The 18,681-nt window shown below is 61.4% G+C and overlaps 1 protein-coding gene across 3 annotated transcripts; it reads right to left on the reverse strand.

Moving 5' to 3' along the window:
• Positions 1-2,644: 2,644 nt before the first annotated feature.
• Slc4a1 (solute carrier family 4 member 1 (Diego blood group)) lies at positions 2,645-14,358 on the reverse strand. 3 transcript variants are annotated; one of them, XM_023718227.1, is made up of 20 exons: positions 14,304-14,358; positions 11,878-11,959; positions 11,649-11,802; positions 10,857-10,924; positions 10,282-10,462; positions 10,074-10,209; positions 9,630-9,753; positions 9,442-9,526; positions 9,181-9,362; positions 8,779-8,989; positions 8,486-8,698; positions 8,218-8,366; positions 7,941-8,135; positions 7,051-7,224; positions 6,679-6,768; positions 6,170-6,336; positions 5,553-5,806; positions 4,582-4,751; positions 4,060-4,233; positions 2,645-3,728 (listed from the first exon to the last, which is right to left on the reverse strand). In XM_023718227.1, exons 2-20 carry the CDS (start codon positions 11,911-11,913, stop codon positions 3,648-3,650), a joined length of 2,844 nt encoding a protein of 947 aa, XP_023573995.1. In that variant the 5' UTR covers positions 11,914-11,959; positions 14,304-14,358; the 3' UTR covers positions 2,645-3,647. The 3 variants fall into 3 exon arrangements, with proteins under 3 accessions (XP_023573995.1, XP_023573996.1, XP_023573997.1); XM_023718228.1 differs by lacking the exon at positions 14,304-14,358 and adding an exon at positions 14,003-14,040; XM_023718229.1 differs by lacking the exons at positions 11,649-11,802; positions 11,878-11,959; positions 14,304-14,358 and adding an exon at positions 11,190-11,221.
• Between the last annotated feature and the right edge of the window lie 4,323 nt (positions 14,359-18,681).

The raw sequence follows: 18,681 nt of genomic DNA on the forward strand, positions 1-18,681 counted from the left end.
AGGATAGCAATATGGCAGAGATTTTTTTTGCGGGGGGGATCCCATGGGTTGAGTCCAGGGCCTTTGCACTGAGCTTCCTCCCAAACCCCTTTTATTATTATTGTTATTATATTTTGAAATTTTGAGAGGCGGTCTCTTTAAGTCAGTATGTAGGAAAAAAATAAAGCAGGGCTGGGGGAGATAGCACCTGTCTGGCAATTGCAGGGTCCCAAATTCAATCCCCCGCCCCTACACACACACAGTATGGGGACCGGGTTGGGCTGGAACTTGAGATCCTCCTGCCTCAGCCTTCCAGAATGATGACAAGACTGGTGTGCACTACCATGCCCCACTCCCCATGGTACATATTTTTTTTTTAATTTTATTTATTTATGGGGGGGCACCAGGGGGCGGGGCTGGCTGGCATGTGGTGCTGGGGGATTGAACCGCGGTCCCTGTGCTTTGCTAAGCTTGTTCTAAGTAGGTGCTCTAGACCACTGAGCCATCTCACCAGCCCTATGGTACATATTTTCAAGAACAAGTTCAGACAAACAGGTATCAACAGTTTAGAGAGGCCGCCCCTAAAGGAGAAAGAAAACAGCAGCACATGAAGGCGGAAGAGATGGAAGAGGGCAGGAGGGCAAGGGAGCAGGCTAGGGCCAGTGCTTACGGGGGTGTGAGGCCGGGGTGAGGGGTGAAGAGGGGACCGCGCTGTGGCTCCTGCCTGGCCCCTGCTTCAGTGGCATTGCTGTGGCTTCATCCAGTAATGTACCCACTCTGGGGTCACAGAGCTTCAGTGGGCCCAGCATCTGTGATCTGGTGTGACCGCCCCAGGTGACCTGATGGCTTCTGTGGAAGGCCTCGCACCCCCGGAAGCACTGGCCCTAGCCTGCTCCCTTGCCCTCCCGCCCTCTTCCATCTCTTCCGCCTTCATGTGCTGCTGTTTTCTTTCTCCTTTAGGGGCGGCCTCTCTTTCGGAGCCCGTGGGTGACTCACTCTGTGCTGGCTCTCAGTCTCAGGCTCTGCACAGTTCTGGGCTTTCCTAGCCAGCTCTGGGCTGGTGGACTGGGAGGTACACAGAGTTGGGGATGAAGCCAGCTCCACGCTGCACCCACAGCCCTTTCCTTTTGGAGACAGGGTCCCACTAGGTTGCTGCATTGCCCAGACTGGTCTTGAAGTCCTGTCTCAGCCTCCTGTGTGCTGGGATAACAGGTGTGAGCCGCGGTACCACGCCAGAAGGATTTTTGCCCAGGGCCTTCACGCCCCTCCAGTGCGGGTGGGGTGTTTTGTGCCTGACACTGGTGTGCCCTCATGACTTCACTTAAACTGCAGAGGTCACTTCTGTGAAAGGGTCAAGGGTGAAGGGGTGAGGCAGCGGGCCAGGCCCAGCAGCAGTGCAGGGCTCTTCCACACCCCGTATTCCGAGCCTCCCTCTCCCTTTCCCGAGAACTCTGGTCAGGGACCCAGTGATCAGGATGGGCGGGGTGGGGCTCCTACCCACCTGCTGCTGCCCCAGATCATGGGTCCTGCTGCCACTGTCTGAGCAATCCTGAGGCTAGGGCCAAGCCCTGCTTTCAGGTGCCTCACAATGGGAGATTTTTGGGGGTTGTCCCCCAAACCTCAGCCCCTCCATGATGACCCAGTCCCACTGGGGACTGGTAAGGTTGGGCCGCCTTGGCCCACTGGGAGACCCCAGCTGGCCTCCCTGGGACAAGGCCAACCTGTGGGGGATCACAGTGGTGAGCCCCATCCATCCCTGGGGTCCAGTTATAACCACCATCCAACTGGCCAGCCAGGGGCAGCTGGGGACAGCAGAGGTAAATATAGACCCCGAGGAAGCCAGATGCGGGCCAGGACAGTGGCGGACGGGTGGGGGAGGCTGAGCGCGTGCCAGTTCCAGGAGTCAACCCCCAGCCCTGGAAGGAAAGGAAGGAGAGAGGAAGGAAGGGAGGGAGGAAGAGAAAGGGCGAGAAAACTTGGGAGGAAGGAAGGAAGGAAAAGAAAAAAGAAAAGAAAAGAAAGAGTGCTGGCCTGTGGATTAAAGGACCTGCTTAGGCAGCCACAGGGACCGGGTGGATCCCTGGCGTGCTGTGCTGGCCCCGCCCCAGGACACGCTGAGAAGGTGACTGAGACTGGGCCTGGTGGCACATCCCAGCGGGTGGGAGGCTGAAAACAGGAGAATCACTACAGTCTGGATCTGTGTCGTGAGACCCTGTAGACCCTGAACTAAATACATTTTAAAAAAAAGAAAAGGAAAGAAAAAAGGGCAAGAAAAGTGGCATTCTTCTGTGCCCTTTGACAACTGGTGTCCCCTCTCTGGGTCTCAGTTTTCTTTGGTAATTTTGCTCAAAGATTTATCCATCCAGGTGGTCTCAGTAATCCCAGAACTCTGGGAGGCTGAGGCAGGAGGAGCTCCACAAAGCCTGGCCCGAGCAGTTTAGCAAGGTCCTTTAGAGGAGCAGGGATGCAGCTCGGTGGGGAGGTCCAGGGTTCAATCCCGTTTCTCCCAAAGACAACGAAACCGTTTGGCTGCTGGGCAAGGGGCCGGCAGTTCACAGACACGACAGCTCAGTGAGCACGAGGGCTGGGTCCCCTGTGGGCACGTGGGCCCTCTTGGGGCACTGCGCCTGGCCTGACTTGGGGAGGGATTCACGCCAGGCGGGACTCCAACATGGATGCTTTTATTGGCAAAACCTATTCCCAAATGCACGGGTCAAGCAGGGCTGGCAGGGCCGATGTCCTCACTTCCGTGACTGTGCTGGAGGAGCCAGGATCACGGGGACCCCATAGGGTGACCATTGCCACGCTCCCTACGTGGCCCGGAACAGCTAAGCAAGCGACTCCCCCAATCCTGCAACATCTGAATCCCAGATCTGGAAACTGAGGCCCAGAATGGGAAGCGTAGAGCTGGCTGCTTGCTTTCTCCATGGGCGGCAGCTGTCCTTGTCGCTCAGAGCCTCCTCTCATCCCATTTCTCAGCACTTCTGGTTCATCCAGTGCTTTCATAGTTTCATGAAGCAATTGAGCCCCTGTCAAGCCTGCCTGCTGCCCCACCTGACCAAACATGAGGGCCCCCAGGATTTGGTTTGGACCAGGTTGGGTTCATGGGGCCCCAGCAGGGTCACACTAAAGCCAAGTATAGCAAAAGCACTCAGAAAAGACACAATAAATTACACTCCCCCTCCTCCCCACCCACACCCATGCCCACCCCACCAGGGCAGCATCTGCCACAGCCCCAGTCTCCCCAGCTCAGGCCCTGGCAGGTGGGGATGGTTATCCCAAGCCCGAGCGCCCATCCCTGCCCTCTCCACCACACTCTGGTCGCAGAGTGGGGATAGGCGAAAGGGAACTTGCCACCCCCAAGCTGCCCCTCCCGCTGTGCTGTCCCCATGGATGTGTGGATGTGCAGGGGCCTGCTTATCCGCGGCCCTGGCAGCCATCAATAATGTGGGTGTCCTCCAGCATCGCGGGCACAGGCAGGAGTGGTCCTGGGTCGCACAGCCAGCAGGGCTGTTTCCACTGACTGCCTGAAGAGGGGGCACGCAGACCCCCAGGCTCCTCCTGCGGGACCCCAGCCACCTCCAGCCAGAAATGCCAGTGTGCCCAAGTGGGGCCTCAGAGACCCCCGACTGCCCACTCTGCTCTCTCGAGTGGGCCCGGGGCGTCTCCTACACTGGCATGGGCACCTCATCGTACTCGTCCCGGCCATCACTCTCGTCCACAGAGGCCTTGGCGTCGTCGGCGTCCAGCTGCAGGGTGGGAGGAGAGGAAGCTGCGGTCACGCCCTGCCAACCCCGTCTCCAGAGCTGGGCACAGATGGCCAGCCTCACAATGACCAATGTCCCCTTCTGGGGCCAGGGTGGCCGGTGTAACACACTGTGTCCCTCTCCGCTGCCACATCTGTCATCATTCCTAGCAAACAGGTGACACCAGAGCAGGGGCCCGGCCTACAGACCGCGGCGGGGACAGGGCCGCCACGGCTGGGGCGGCTCCCCCGCGGCCCCTGCTCTCGCCGCACCCTGCGTGCCCCGCCCAGCCCGCTGCCATACACCCCGCTTTCCTCCGGGGGCTCCCACTCACACACTGGAGCTCCAGGCGACTGAAGAAGAGCGGCAGCAGGAAGCGCCGCAGGGGCACCGTGAGGATGAGCACGAAGGGCAGCGCCAGCGAGGCCTGCGTGGACTTCACGGCCCACAGCAGCGCCAGGCACGCCACCTGGATGGTCGTGAACAGGTGCATGCGCCAGGTCCGCACCTGCGGAGCCTGCAGTCAGCGCGGCCGCCCTCCACGCCCGCCCGCACGTGCCGGGCCCCAAAGCCCGCACACCTGCCCGCCGCGCCCTGCGGCCCCGCCCCAGGTCCCACGCTGTCCCTCCCGTCCCCGCCCTGGAAGCCCGCCCGCCGCCGCCCGCCCACCACGCCCCCAGACGCCCCGCCCCACATGCCGCACCCCGTAAACGCCGCCCCTGACCCCACCCTGTCCGGCCTGGTCCCGCCCACCACGCCCCCAGACGCCCCGCCCCACATGCCGCACCCCGTAAACGCCGCCCCTGACCCCACCCTGTCCGGCCTGGTCCCGCCCACCACGCCCAGGCACGCCTACCCGCTTCACGAAGGGCACGTCTGGGTGGTACTTGGCGGGCTTCAGCAACAGCAGGAGGCGGTCAAAGAGCTGGATGCCGCTGAGCGATGTGACACCCATGTAGAGGAAGATGCCAAACAGCACGGCCAGCGGAATGCGGGACAGTACCGGCTCCATGAGGATGGACAGGCCTGCGGGATGTACGTGCCAGCCTGGGTAGGGCCCGTGCAGACGTGGCAGCACCCACGGGCCTGGCGTGGACTGGGGGAAATCTCGGGACCCAGTGGGCCTTGGCGAGTTCGAGGCCAGCCTGGGTTACATAGTGACACCTTATCTCAAAATAACAAAACGAATTCCCCCTCCCCCCCAAAAACCCCTTGCAATTCTCCTGCATCAGCCTCCCAGGTTGCTAGGGTCAGGGGCACATGCCAGCCAACCTGGATTGGAGGAGCCTTTTAATAGGTATTGTCCTGATTTATGAATGAGGAAATGGGTTAGGGAAGCTTACAGTCTGCCTAAGGCCACAGGCCTGGCAAGGAGTCCAACAGCTGCCTGTCCCCCTTAAGCCCAACCCCCACCGTGTGGGGCCACCAAGGTCACAGAAAGGGACCTTCCTCCCTCCTTCAACTGCTTCCTGGCCCTCTGCCAGGTCAGACCAGCTTCCACTCCTTTAACAAACTGCCCCATCTAGCATGGAAACACATTGTGAGCCCAGTGACTGGAGGCTGAAGGTGGCTGGCCAGTGTAGTGAGACCCTCACCTCAAAACAAGAAGGACTAGTGTGCAGCTCAGTGGTCGAGCACTTGCCAGCACGCAGGGTCCAGGGCTTGGTCCCCAGCATCATGACCAACTCCCCACTTCAGCTCCAGAACTTAGGGCCTCAGCTTCCACCTCCCCAAGCACCTTGCTTCACCCTCAAGTTGGCCGGGGGAACTCGGTGCCATCCGTTCATCCCCGCGCCTGGTGCCCCAGTGGCACCAGCCAGCACTCACCCACCAGCACCGACACCAGGAGCCCGCTGATCCGCTGCTCCTTGACCTCCTGGATCTGTGCAGGGGCCCCAGGGGCGCTGGCCTTGCCCATGACGGTGAGGGCATTGGCGTGGGTGACAGAGCGCACGGTGGTGGCACTGAGCCAGGGCATTCCGAAGAGAGCAGCTACCCCGCCCATGCCCACCACCAGCAGCAGGTCCAGGTGGAAGCCGGAGCCCTTGGTCAGCTTGCGCTCGGGTTTGCTGACAATCAGCCTGTGGGTAGAGACCTGGTGAGCCTGTGCCCACCCTGCGCTTCCGTGGGGCCTTGAGTCCGAGGTTCTTTGGCCACCTGTGACCAGCAGCCCAGACCAGCCCTTTGCCGAGTAGCCTTGTTCTAGAGTGTCATTTTGCATGTTTTGTTTTAGAAAAAGCCCTCTGACCCAGGCATGGTGATGCATGCCCATCATTCCAGACGTTGGGAGGCTGAGGCAAGGCCAGCCTGAACTACATAGTGAGACCCTGCCTCAAAAAGACAAAAACAAATAGAAAAGGAAAAAGCAAAAGCCAAGCTGCCCCACGAGACACGCCTCCGCCCGTCCCACTGCTGGCGCGCCCTAGCTCGCTGCCCTGGCTCACGTGGTGATCTGGGACTCCAGGAAGATGAGGATGAAGACCAGCAGTGCAGGCAGGGCGGAGGCAAGCATCATCCAGGGGGGGAAATGGCTGTACAGGCCCAGCGGGTGGATGACCCAGCCCCGAGCCGAGGCATTGGACACCTTGAGACCATCAGGCACCGAGAGTTTCTGCGGGGGACGGTGGGAAGAGGAAAGAGGCAGACGCTGGAGCTGGGGACCCCTAAACTGTGAGCTTTCTCTGTACCCCATCACTGCGCTGAGCCTTTTGTATCCATCTCATTCCCAGCCTCACAGTGGACAAGAGGCCCAGAGAAGTTGTGGACTTTGTTCAAGTCACACAGCACTTGGGTGGCAGAGCTAAGACCCATCCACCATCTGCCTGGCTCAAAGCAGGCTCCTTGCCCCAGCCAGAGGGATGCAGGGGCCAGCGTGATGAGCATGGGGCTCCCCTGCCAGGCAGCTGCAGTGTGGTGGGGACAGTGCGGGAGGCATGGGGGAGGGGAGGGTCACCTGAGTGTAGGTGTCCTTGATAAAGGAGTCCACCAGGACCATGATCAGGATGGAGATGGGGACCCCAAAGTCTCCGATGACTCGGCGCAGCTGGGGAGATGAAGGACAGGAGATCAGTGGCCCCTTGCCCTGCTAACCCCATGTGCTGACTGACTCAGGGGCCCCAGCATGGGTGTCTGGTCTTCACCCCAATGCTTCTTGCCTCCTGCAAGTTGTCCCTGCCCCCCACTCTGCCCCAGCCTGGCGGTGTTGAGGGGAGGTACACTGGACAGGTCTGGAAGTCCAGGAGGGGGAAGGGTGAGGGGCTGGGAACCTGGGGGTACAGCTGTACAGGGACAGGGCCACATGCAGGGATGGGGCAGGGGTGCTGACCTTGCCGGGAAAGTAGGAGCTGTTTTTGAACTTGCGTAGCATCATGGCGAGGATGAAGGTGCCAGCCATGAGCACCAGAGAGAAGAGGGCTGTGTTGGGCAGGGGCCCCTGAGGCTTGGGCACTATGGGCGTGGAGGGGTCATAGCTCTGCTGCAGTGGATGGTCCTGGAAGATCTGCACCAGAAAACTAGGGTAGGCTCCCTCCCAGCCTGGGCAGGGCTGGGGCAGCTGCTGACTCCACCCCGATCCATCCGCCACCCACCATCTGCCATCCGCCATCCATCTACCCGTCCACCCAGGCATAGTGCTTTTCCTCTATCTGCCTTTTGCCACAGCTGGCTCTAGAGGGGCTCTTAGAGCTTGGCTTTCAGGGGTGAAGCCTGAGGTGGGCCTCATGGCTGAGTGGACGCGGATACAACCCTGGGTGTGCGGGGTGTGGGGCCCATGAAGGCTACAGAGCAGAAGCAAGGCCTGAGGCTCCCCACAGGGCGCATGGGACTGGGCTGCCTCGTGTGCACTGGGCCCTGGTTCCAGTCCCAGCACTGCAAAATAAATGAGTAAATGCAGGAATGTCTTCAAAAACCTGGTGCAGCAAGGTCCTGCACTTTCCTCGCTTGAAAGTGGGGACGGCGTGAGGGTGTGGCACTGGTCAGAGGCAGGCGGGCCATGGGCTGAGTACCTGGGTGTAAAGGCTGAGGGCGCTGTCTTGGCCCGCAGAGCCACACCCTCGCCATGTGGCACTTGCTGAGCTGCCCCTTGGATCCATGGCCGCACTACAAACACAGAGGGGTCTTCTCCCGTACCACCATCTGCAGCCCCTGCGAGGGCACCTGGTCCTCACAGACACGTGGGCCAAGAATGGCTGCGCCCACGGCCCATGCCATACTCACCTTGATCAGCTTGGAGAAGGTCTCGTAGATGAAGATGAGGGAGATGAGGAAGGAAAAGATCTCTTGGGTGTAGCGGGAGATGAAGCGCACCAGGAAGCTGCCCTCGAAGGCCACCACCAGGACCACAAGCAGGATGAGCCAGAAGCCGATCCAGGCGCGGCCCACAATGTACTCCAGGCCGTTGCTCTCACAGAACTGGGAGTGTGGGGGGCTAGGGTCACCACACAGTTTCCGGCACAGGGCGGCCTGTGCCATAGGGCAGGGCGGGGCAGCATACCTCGAAAAAGGCGTCCTCGAACACTAGCAGGGGCCCTGAGAAGCCGACCACCAGCAGGGGCTGCGCTGCTAGCAGAGCGAAGAGGATGCCTTGCACGGCGGTGGAGATGAGCAGCTCCGACACCCCCATCAGGTTCCCAGTCTTCTCTCCTGCGCAGTCGCGGTGGAGATTAAGGTCCAGGGGTGACTTCCAGGGGTCAACAGAAGGGGGGGCTGGGGCTGAGGGCCGCAGGGAGTCAGTCAGGAGATGGCAGGTGATGGGTACTGACCCAGGAGGCCTCCGAACGTGATGGTGGGTGACAGAGCGGCGAAGTAAATGAAGATGACAGCAGCCAGGACCTGGGGGCTCAGAGCGTCTGTGATGTCACTCAGGTAATGGGGGTAGCGGCGCCGAATGTCACGCACCAGGCCCCCGAAGAGCCAGCCTGTCCGCTGCAGAGGGTCATCGGGGCCACCGGGGACCCCAGGGCCACCATTGAGTTCTGTGGGGAACAGTGGCTAGGTCAGAGGCCAGCAGGAGGGGTATGGAGCGGGTACCTGGGCCAGGGCAGGTGGGCCATACCCAGGCTCTTGTAGAAGCCGGGGTCTGGTGGTGCAGGGCTGGGCAGGTAGCGCCTGCGGAGCAGCTCCTGCTGGACAGGCACCAGGCCGAGCAAGGCCTGCTCCGATGGGGCATCCGTGGGCGGCAGCACCAGGCTGCAGTCCAGGAAGCTGTCCAGGGAGCGCACCAGCTCGCCGCGGCTCTGTGCCAGGTAGGCGTCCATTCGGAAGACCTGGGTGCAGCACAGTGTCAGGATCGGGTGTGCAAGGGGACCTCCCGGACCAGACCCTCACACTGGACTTTTCCCAGGGCTTCCACAGGGATGGGCAGGAGCAGAGCATAGGGGAGCTAGCCGCCCCAGGACGGGGTCTGGTGGGCCCAGGGGTTGCATGCAGGGCCCTGAGGTGAGTGGCGGCTCCTCACCCTCTCGGACATGAGGGTGGCCACAGCGCGGCCGAGCTGTGTGTAGTCAGTGTGCGGTGCCTCGGGCCCTAGCAGCACCACAATGAAGCGCACAGGCCGGGGCAGGTCCATGTCCTCCAGCTTCACTGCCTCAAGCAGCCGCACGAAGGCCAGCACTGGCTGCTGCAGGAAGTCGGCGAGGCCTGTGGGATGGAGGCTGAGGGCTCAGCTGGGCCGGCCAGGAGAGGGACCCTGCAGGCAGGGACCGGGCCTGGCTCTTACCCACGTGTACCAGGGCGGACTCCGCGGCCTCTGGGATCTTCTCCAGAACTGCAGAAGGCGGCTGCACCCCAGGGTCCCCCTTGGCCTACGGAAAGCCAAGGCCTGAGCCCAGCCCTTCTCCCTGCTCTCCTCCCCGCTCTTCTGCCCTGGGCCCGGCCGGGCTCTCCTGCTCCCCAGCAGGGCCGCACCTGCTCACAGAAGAGCTGCGTCTCCAGTGAGGGCTTCGGGGATAGCAGAGCCTGGCGGGGATCCCCAGAGCGCGTCAGGATGGCCGGTGTCACTCCCTCCAGGGCCTCCCGGTCCTGGGCACGGCTGTGGGACACACAGAGCTTAGCAGTTTGTTCAGTGCAGACTTGTGGGGACATCAGGGTAGATGTAGAGTGGGACTTCCAGCCACCAGGCTAGAGGGACCCGGCAGCTGGGAGAATGGGCCTTTTGGCCAGGACATGGTGAGTGTGCGTGGTGGCTGGTGCAGGGGCCTGAAGAGGCCACGCCCGGGCACCAGCAGCTCTGGTGCAGAACATGGCACCCAGGCAGCCCTGGGGAGGAGGGGTAGCTGCGGTGGGGCAGTGGGGACCATGTGCTTGCACCGGCTAGAGCCAGGAGGCCCGGGGCTCTGGGTCGGCAGACACCTGCGTTTGAGCAGCAGCGCCCGGTGCAGAGGGCCTCGATCTTCAGGCCGGATCCGCTCCTCAAAGATCAGCCCGTCGAGCAGCGTGTCGACCACGCCAGCCATGGAGTGCTCCCGAAGGTCCAGGAGGACAGCAGCTGGGGGAGGAGCGGGTGGGTGAGCGGGGTCCCCAATAATCCCCAACAGGGTCCTGGCACCCACAGGCTCACCTTTGGTGAAGGCACTCTGCAGCTTCAGGAGGCTCCAGAAGGTGAGGTAGGGCACATGCGGGCGGCCCCAGGTGCCTTGAGGCCCCACGTTCTCCTCCACCCGCAGCCAGTGTGCCACTTCTGCCCACTGCAGCTCTGCCTTCTTCCCGTCCATCACCAGCTCCTGCAGCTGCACGTAGACCTGCGGCCGTGGCTCAGTGAATCCTGGGCAGGGACAGGAGTGGGCCCGGGGCCCACTGTGCCCACTTCCTCCCAGCCCTTGCTCTGTCCAGGAGGGGTCTGGGGTGTGAGCGAAGCCAGCGCATTGGAGCTACTGGCCCCTGACTGCTGAGTGGGTTTTGGGCATCCAGGCAGCCTTTGCAGTTGATGCCAAGGTTTCCAAGGGCCCAGGCCTTTAGGCTCTCGCAGGGACCCAGATCTGACAACAGCATGGCTCCGGGGCTCCCAGAAGCAGCCCTGGCCCCCAGAGTGGGGGTCCCCTCCTTTGCACCATCACTAGCACGCTGCTCCTCCCCATCTGTCTGTGGGCCCCCCAGGGTGGTGTAGGCCCCAGAAGGTCTGGCTGGGGACCTCACCTCCTGGGTGCCTGGCTCCGGCTTGGAGGGTACGTAGTCTGTAGTCGCAGGCTCTGTGTCAGGGAGAGCTGAAGGCCCGGTGGCCGGTCAGTGCCACCCCACACCATCCCTTCCCCAGGCCCTGCAGACCCCACCATGAGCCTCAAAAATGCAGGCCTGGTCACTGCCCACCCTTCCTGGGGTCTTTGGCTTTCCCACCCCTCACAGGGCCTTTGGGAGTACCCCAGCACCCCTGAGGTCATTGGAAGGGGGTCCTTGGGCTGCAAAGCTCAGGCCCATGCCCGGGTCTCCTCTTGACCACCACCAGGACTGACTCCCTCTTCTTTTTCCCACCTTGAGACCCAACCAGTGCCAGGCAGGCCCTCTGTGCAGCACCCGGGAGGCCAAGGGCTGAGGGTGGGGTGCACCTCTTATAGCCCTACTTCAACCCCAAGTGCCAGCACTCAAGTGTTGTTGACAGTAAACAGGTCCCTGCCCACCTACCCGCCAGCCAGGGCTCCCCACCGAGATCTGGGGCTAGCAAGGAGAGAGCTGTGGACCTTGGGTTCTCTGCTCAGGCCCTCCTGGCCTTCCTTTCAGCACTGTACCCCCAAGACAGAGTGATGAGCCTGGTGGGCCATGTGCTGGACAGTGGGCACTGGAGGGCCAGGGTGGCTGTGGGTCACATCCTTGACCCTCAGGAAGGGGCCCTGCGGTGGGTGGCTGCTCCCTCCTGTACTCATTCCAAACAAAGCACTGTTTACCCTTCAATCGGTGTGGTGATTGCAGGCCCCTGGGGCAGGGCGAGCTCACCTTGGGGCTCTTCCATCTGGGGCTCAGGGATGCCCAGGTCCTCATAGTCCTCCAGGTCCAGGGCCTGCTCCAACTCCTCCTCACCCTCGGGGATGTCCAGCACCTCTGCCCCATCACTCTGTGTGGGGCCCGCTAGCTCCTTTTCATAGTTCTCCTGTAGGGAGCCATGGTCTCAGCCCTGGTCACCTATGCCCTGAGCCCCAGGAAGGCAGTGGTGCCCGACACCCACCTGCAGGTCCCCCATGGCACTGTCCTGCAAGTCCATTTGTCTGTGGAGGGCTGGGCCCCAGCATAACCCACGCCGAGGGTCCCTGTGGAGATGGGTGGAGGCTGAGCCAGGCCTCTGGGGTCCCCCAGGCCTCTGTGGCAGGGCCCCACATGGTGGCAGAGCTTGTGGAGGCTGGCGAGGGCTCTTTTCCTGCTTCCAGCTGCACCCTGCCTTTTCCCGCCCATCTGCAGGCCTCACGGACCCTGTTCCCCTGAATTGCACAAGGCTGCCCCCCCCCGTGCCCTCTGCCTCCCCCGCTGGCCTCCACACTGCTCTGGCTTGCCCAACTCTCTGGCCCCAGGGCCTTTGCACCGTCGCTGTCCACCCCTAGAGATGTCCTTCAGCCCTTGCAGCCTGTTGCCCTCCGTCACTAGACTCTTGCTGTCCAGGGGGCACTTTCAGGTTTCCTCCCTGATGTGTGGCTCACGCATGCCCAGACAAACTCCTGGAAGGGGCCACCCTCAGTGCCAGCCCATGCCTGGGCAGGCCCCACCCTGAGGTGTGCAGGACATATCTCTTGACTGTGCTCTGTCCTCTGCCCCTTGGTCACCTTCGACTCAAGGCTCAGGTCTGGGGCCACATGACTGTAACCCAAGTGGCCTCAGCAGTGTCCCAGGTGCCCACACCCCGTCCCTGGGGCCCACTGTGGCACTGGAGCTCCTCTGGTAGGTGGGATCGTTGGAATCGGGGCCATAGGCTAGCTCCGTGCCGTGGTGGGGAGGCCTGGGCTGCTCCAGCCGGTCCCTGTGCCCGTCACCCATGGGTATGAGAACAGTGGAGCTTTCCCAGGCTGTGAGGTCACGATAGAGAGCGACACCCACCAGGGCCTCAGGGTGCACCCGGCCCCAGACTGATGTCACCCAGTGCAGCTGGCCCTGCTGGGGCTGATAAGTCTGTCCCAGCTGCGTACAAACACCTGGCAGCCACCAGCCGGGCAGATAAGGGTACAGTCTGGAGCCCAGGCATGGAGCACAGCTGGGAAGGGGCTGGTGACAGGGACGGGGTGGCGCTCTGGTGCACAGGACTCGAGTGTGACCACCCACCCCCTTCCAGCAGCTGGGCCCCTTATCTCTCTGAACCCTCGACCATGCTACCAAGCACCACAGACAGCAGGCCTGGCTCACTGAGGAAAAGCCGGGCAAGAGAGGTGGCAGTGAGGCAGCACAGGGTGGATGAAGTCCTGACCTAAGTCTAGCGCTGATCCTGACCTGAACCATAAATCCCAAACCCTAAACTGTAACCATAACCCTTTTTTTTTTTTTTGGCGGAACCGGGGATTGAACTCAGGCCCTTGCGCTTGCCAGGGAAGCGCTTATTCCACTGAGCCATCTCCCCAGCCCCTGTAACCATAACCCTTAAGCACACATCCTGAAGCCTAAACTCTAACCATATCCACAGCCCCAACCATAGATCCTAAACCCAAGCCCTAATCCTAACCATAAATCCTAAATCCTAAACCTTAAACCCTAATCCTAACCCTAACCCTGGTTGTAACTGTAAACCCTAACCCTAAATGCTAACCCTAGACCCTAACCCTAATTGAACAGACCCGAGCCACATCGCTAACCACTCGGGGAGTGGGAAAGAGGATTTTGCAGGCTTCCGTTTAGGTAACTATGAGGCTGCAGTCAGACCACAGGCTTCAGTCCCCAGCCCTGCCTTTGTTTTGGGGGCACTGGGGATTAAGCCCAGGGCCTTTGCCCTGGGCTACATCCCAGTCCTTGCTACTTTTATTTTGAGACAAAGTCTCACTAAGTCATAAAGTTTCCAGGCTGGACTTGAACTTGTGACCCTCCTGCCTCAGCCTCCCAGAGGGCTGGCATTATAGATGTGCACCTCTACACTTCGCCTAGACCCTCTGTTTACTAACTGCATGCTCGGGCACGAGCCTCCCTTTCTCCCCTGTGACTGGGAAAGCCATCGACTCCGACTGCGTGCCTGTGGGGCACACTGAGTGTGTTTATATAAAGCGCTTGGCACTGCGCCTGCCACCGAGTGTGGCACTGTGTGCTGTCACTAGCCCTGCCACGCTGACTGTGGGCAGATGGCCACTCATCCCTGATTGCCTTCACTCCCCACAAATTACCCTGAGCTGTGTCCTTTTTTGTCTTCGGGGCGCCTGTCTGTCCAGACCCCTAAGAACAGCACCGGCCCCAGCAAGGTCCCAAATGGGAAGTGGTCCTGGCTGATACTGAGCCTCCTGAGGAGAGGTTGGGTGGCCCGGGGACCCCTACATGTGGAGGGGTGGGACAGAATCTGTGGGAGCTGGGGACCTGGCCCCAGCATGGCTGTGGGTACCACCCCCCCCCGATTCCCCCCCAAAGACAACAGGCGCCCTGCGCCCGCCCGTTCCAGCCCCTGCACCTGCACCTGTGCACCCAGCCCACCTGCTCGGAGCCTCGAGGTCCCTTGGCCAGGTCCGGCACTGCTGGGTCTGCCACCAGCCACACTCACAGCTGCTCTGACCGCCGCCCGCCCAGCGCCGGCCTGGCTCCCCTCCCCAACTCTCGCCCTGCCCTCCTGGCCCGAAAGGCAGCGCTATCTCCTGGCCACATCTGGACAGCATGAATGGGCCCCACCCTTCAGGGGCACTGTGGTGCCCTGGGGTGCCTGCCCTACACCCCTGCTTAGCCCCCGGGGATGGCCTGGCGGCCTCTGTCCAACTCCAGTGTCACCCGTGCTGGCCTCCCCGTCCCATGGCACCTGTTTCTCGCTGCTGCTGGGGCCCTGCTGTCTCCAGAGCCAGTCCTGGGTTCTTAGGTGCCGGCATTCGTCACCCCGAAACAACGCCAGGTCAATGCAAACAATGTCCCCACATGTGCTGGGGTGCACAAAGCCCCAATGTCTGGGCACACTGGGTCCTCTGTGGGCACCCAGCCCAGCCCCAGGGACAGGAGGGCCACATTCCCGCCCCACTGTGCCTCCCACGCCCCCGTGGGACCAGCCCTGGCTCCTGGTGGCAGCGTCCCTGTCCCTGGAGAAGAAGCCAGCCTGATGGTGGAGGTGGAGGCAGATGGGGGTTCTGGCCAGGACCTGGGGTCCTTGGGACAGTGGCTGTGCACCTGGGATGGGCAGCGGGACATGGCCCTCCAGACTTGGTGAAGGGCCCAGAGGCGGTGGCTGGAGCCCATGTCACAGCCCCTTCCTGCAGGTTCTGGATGGCAGGGGCTCAGGTGGCGCCCATGTCCTGCAAGTTGCCTGTCTTGTAGGACTGACTGGAGCATAGAGCAGGGTGACACTGGCCCAGTGCCCTACGGCTTGAGCCCCGAGCCCCCCAAGGTGGCAGTACTTCTGAGTCCTCGCCCCTTTCCCACAAGGATAAGGATGAGGTGGGAGGGTGGGGATCTGCCTAGGGCACCAGCTGCTTCCTGCCTCCCCACCAGCCAGGGATGGCACTTTGATGGGTTTGGTGGGCCATGCCTTCCATGGGATCCATCCCAGTGTCCCTGGGGCTGTGGTCACCTGGGATGGCCCACCCGGGAATCTACTCTTTCAGGCCTGAGGGCTGCTGCCACCTGAGGCCTGGAGTCCTGCAGGCAAGGCGCTGAACATGCCTGGGGCAAGGACTCTGCACTGGCGGCACCAGCTGCAACGGCCAGACAGAGTGCAGCCTTGGCATCTGGAGGCGGGAGCTGGGCAAGGAGGATGATCTGGCCAGGTGGGCCCTGGGGACCCTGTGGCATTCCCCAGGGGTTGTAGCTTTCTGCATCTTTAGGGCTAGGCACCCAGAGGGAAACCTTCCCGGAGCTGGCCCTGGCGCCCTCGTGGAACCGCGGCACGCCCTGGACCCTGAGGTGTGAACCTGAGTGGGCCACCTCCACTCCCAGGTCCTTCCTTTCTCTCTGGGATGGTGACAGGCAGGCAGGTGCCCGAGGGACAGTAAGAGAGCTGCCCAGAGGTCGGTGAGGGGTGCCAGCCCTGAGTGGCGCCGATCCCTGTGCCCACCTGAGCCGTGGCAGCCTCGCTGGCCTCCGCCCTGGACACTGGCGTCCCCCAGGCCCCCAGTCTCAGTGGACCCTGGCGACTCGGAGGGACAGGCCCCAGGGTTCCTTGCCCGCTAGGGGCATGGCAGAGGAGGGTACACAGCCCCACAGCTGGCAGGTGGCCCTGGGCTCTGGGCCATGTGTCCTGTCTTAGGCTTGTGCCTGCTGTCCCCAGCCAGCACCAACCCAGTCTGGGCAGTGGCTGCGACCTTCAAGGCTTGGCACCTGCATCTGACTCTGCCCAGCTCCTGCCAGCCGCCTCTCTGGAGCGTGACCGGGCCCAGCCCTTCTGGGCTGACCCAGCCTGGCCCAGCTTGTCCCCTTGGTTCCCCGCACCACCGAGATGCATAGTACCACACAGGCTCCGTCCTCCTGAGCCCTGAGCCACTCTGTCCCTGCATCAAGGACAATCAGGCCAGCTGTGCACAGGGTGAAGGCTCCAGGCCTCCCCACCAGTCAGGCTCATCCCACCTACTCAGGAAGCTGAGGCAGTAAGGTCGCTAGAGCCCAGGAGCTCAAGGCCAGTCTGGTAGGCCAGAGAGCAGGCACCTCTGATAGGGAAGTTTGTTTCTGGGTTTTTCCTCAAGAACTGACCACATGACTTTCACTCTAATTGCGTTGTTGGTGTTGCTTTTTGAGACAGGGCATTGACACATAGTCCAGGCTGGCCTCAAGCTGTAGATCTCCCTGCCTCAGCTTCCCGAGTGCCAGAGGGCTACAGTGATCACTGAGAAGCACTCTAGTCTCCTGTCACACGGGCCACCATGTTCCAGAGAGTTCCCGTGCAGCTGAGACAGAGGCGCCTGTCAGGGTCAGACAGCTGAGCTGGGTGCACCCCGAGGTGCTGCTCTGCTCTCGGTCTGCCAGCTTCACCTCCTCCTCCAGTGCCACTGGGACGGAGTCACTGCTGGGGCTGGACCTGGGCAATTCTGGCTGGAGCCTCGGATTTCCAGTGACCTCCTACCCTTTGGTGGCTGTGATGTCCCAGGGAACCTGTGAGACAAAGTCCCACTGGAAAGGAACAGAGCTTCCTGTAAGCCTAGATGCCTGTTTCAGGCCAGGGAGAGCCAAGTCATCACTTTTCCCTTTTCACCTTGGCCACCAGGAATCTCAGCTTACAAGCACCAGGAGCAGTGCCAGCTTCAGGGGAGGTCTTCAGGGCATAGAGAAGTGGGACTGGGAGCCTGGAACCTGGACTCGAGTCTGGGCTACAGTTCCCATGTGGCAAAGACTCAGACTTCCTAGTTCTTTTTTTTTTTTTTTTTTGCAGAACCAAGGATCAAACTCAGGACCTTGCCCTTGCCAATAAATTGTCTGGCAGTGTCTTAGGCATCTAGGAAACACCCAGTATATTCAATCCTCCAGTGAAGTCTTTTTTTTTTTTTTTTGGCAGAACCGGGGATTGAACTCTGGCCCTTGCGCTTGCCAGGGAAGCGCTTATTCCACTGAGCCATCTCCCCGGCACTTCAAGTGCTCATTCTACTGAGCCATCTCCCCAGCAATGCTTCCCGGTTCTTGGACCCAAGGTGGCAAACATGTGCATGCATGTGTGTGAAACGGGGGACTGACCCAGGGCTTTCCTGCGGAGCTGCACTCCAGCCATTTTCTCATTTTCTTTTTAGGGCAGGGTCTACAGGGTGTTCAGGGTCTCACTACTAGATTGGACTCGTAGTGGCCCGCCCATTTACAGCCTCCCAAGAGCTGGGATTACAGGCAGGCACCACCACGCCCCACCTCAATTGCCATCTCAGTGTGTGCCGGAGGCGGGGCCGACACAGCAGGCCCGGGGATCGAACCCCAGGACCCTGTGCCTGCTTGCAGGCGCTTTAATCCGCTGAGCTATTTGGCCAGTCCTTCTAGCCATTTTTCATTTTTTTAAATTTTGAGGCAGGTTCTCCCTGAACTACTAAGTTGTCCATGCTGGACTTGAACTCATGATCCTCCTGCCTCAGCCTCCCAGAGCACCAGGATGACAGGAGTGTGCCCCCACACCCAGCTTCTCTTCACTTTTCAGCCCCTGACCCATGTCTGACTTGTGTCCCCTGGGACTGTCCCATGGCTCTCAGGGGACATACAACATGACAGCCAGCAGGCAGCGACCCCAGACAGCATCCTTCTGCCCAGTCTCCAGAGCTTTTGGGGACAATCCTTGGACAGGCTGGGTTGGAACTGTGGCCCTCGTCTCTCCTGGGTTGGGAACAGGCCACGCTGGGTGCGCATGGTTGCTGTTTCCCACCTGTCCTTGGAGAGCCTCACAGCCTTGGAGGAAGCGGGCACCACGCAGCAGGAATTCCCTGCTCACACAGCTCCTGCGAGGGAGAAGTGGGTGGAGCCAGAGCCTTCACCTGAGCCCCATCTCCAGCCCTCTGTGTCACCCCCAAGGCGACATCCCGGGGGTGGGGCAGTGTGGGCAGCTGTCCTGCCTCAGCCTCCGGGGCCCTGGCCAGCTCCTGTGGGCCACACTCCCGCCTCCACTGCTGGCCGGGCCTGATGCCGTGTTTCCATCTCTCACTTCACCGGGTTCCTGTCTAACTGAGTGCTGAGGCAGGAGGCGCATGAGTTCAGGTCCAGCCTGGGCAAGTTAGTGATTTAGCGAGACCCTGTCTCAGAATAAAAAAATAATAATAAAAACAAGGGTTGAAGATGTGGTCCAGGTGAAGCCTGTGGCTCCACCCACGTCTCCACAGTAGCCTCTGCTGTCCCAGCCCCATGGGGGTCACCAGGCCTTCCAGGAGCTGCCTGTTCTCTGGGTCCCCAGGGGCGCCATGTAGGGGGAGTGCAG

The sequence above is a fragment of the Octodon degus genome, unplaced genomic scaffold, assembly GCF_000260255.1.
Source record: "Octodon degus isolate 3935 unplaced genomic scaffold, OctDeg1.0 scaffold00056, whole genome shotgun sequence".
Lineage (NCBI taxonomy): Eukaryota > Metazoa > Chordata > Mammalia > Rodentia > Octodontidae > Octodon > Octodon degus.

What these genes read in the sequence shown, in the direction of transcription:
- Slc4a1 (XM_023718227.1), bottom strand. Translation starts at nt 11,913, where the DNA reads ATGGACTTGCAGGACAGTGCCATGGGGGACCTGCAG. An exon ending in CCAGATGGAAGAGCCCCAAG is followed by an intron (nt 10,925 to 11,648) that starts GTGAGCTCGCCC and finishes CCGGGCCTTCAG; the next exon opens with CTCTCCCTGACACAGAGCCT. An exon ending in GTCCGCCCTGGTACACGTGG is followed by an intron (nt 9,363 to 9,441) that starts GTAAGAGCCAGG and finishes TCCATCCCACAG; the next exon opens with GCCTCGCCGACTTCCTGCAG.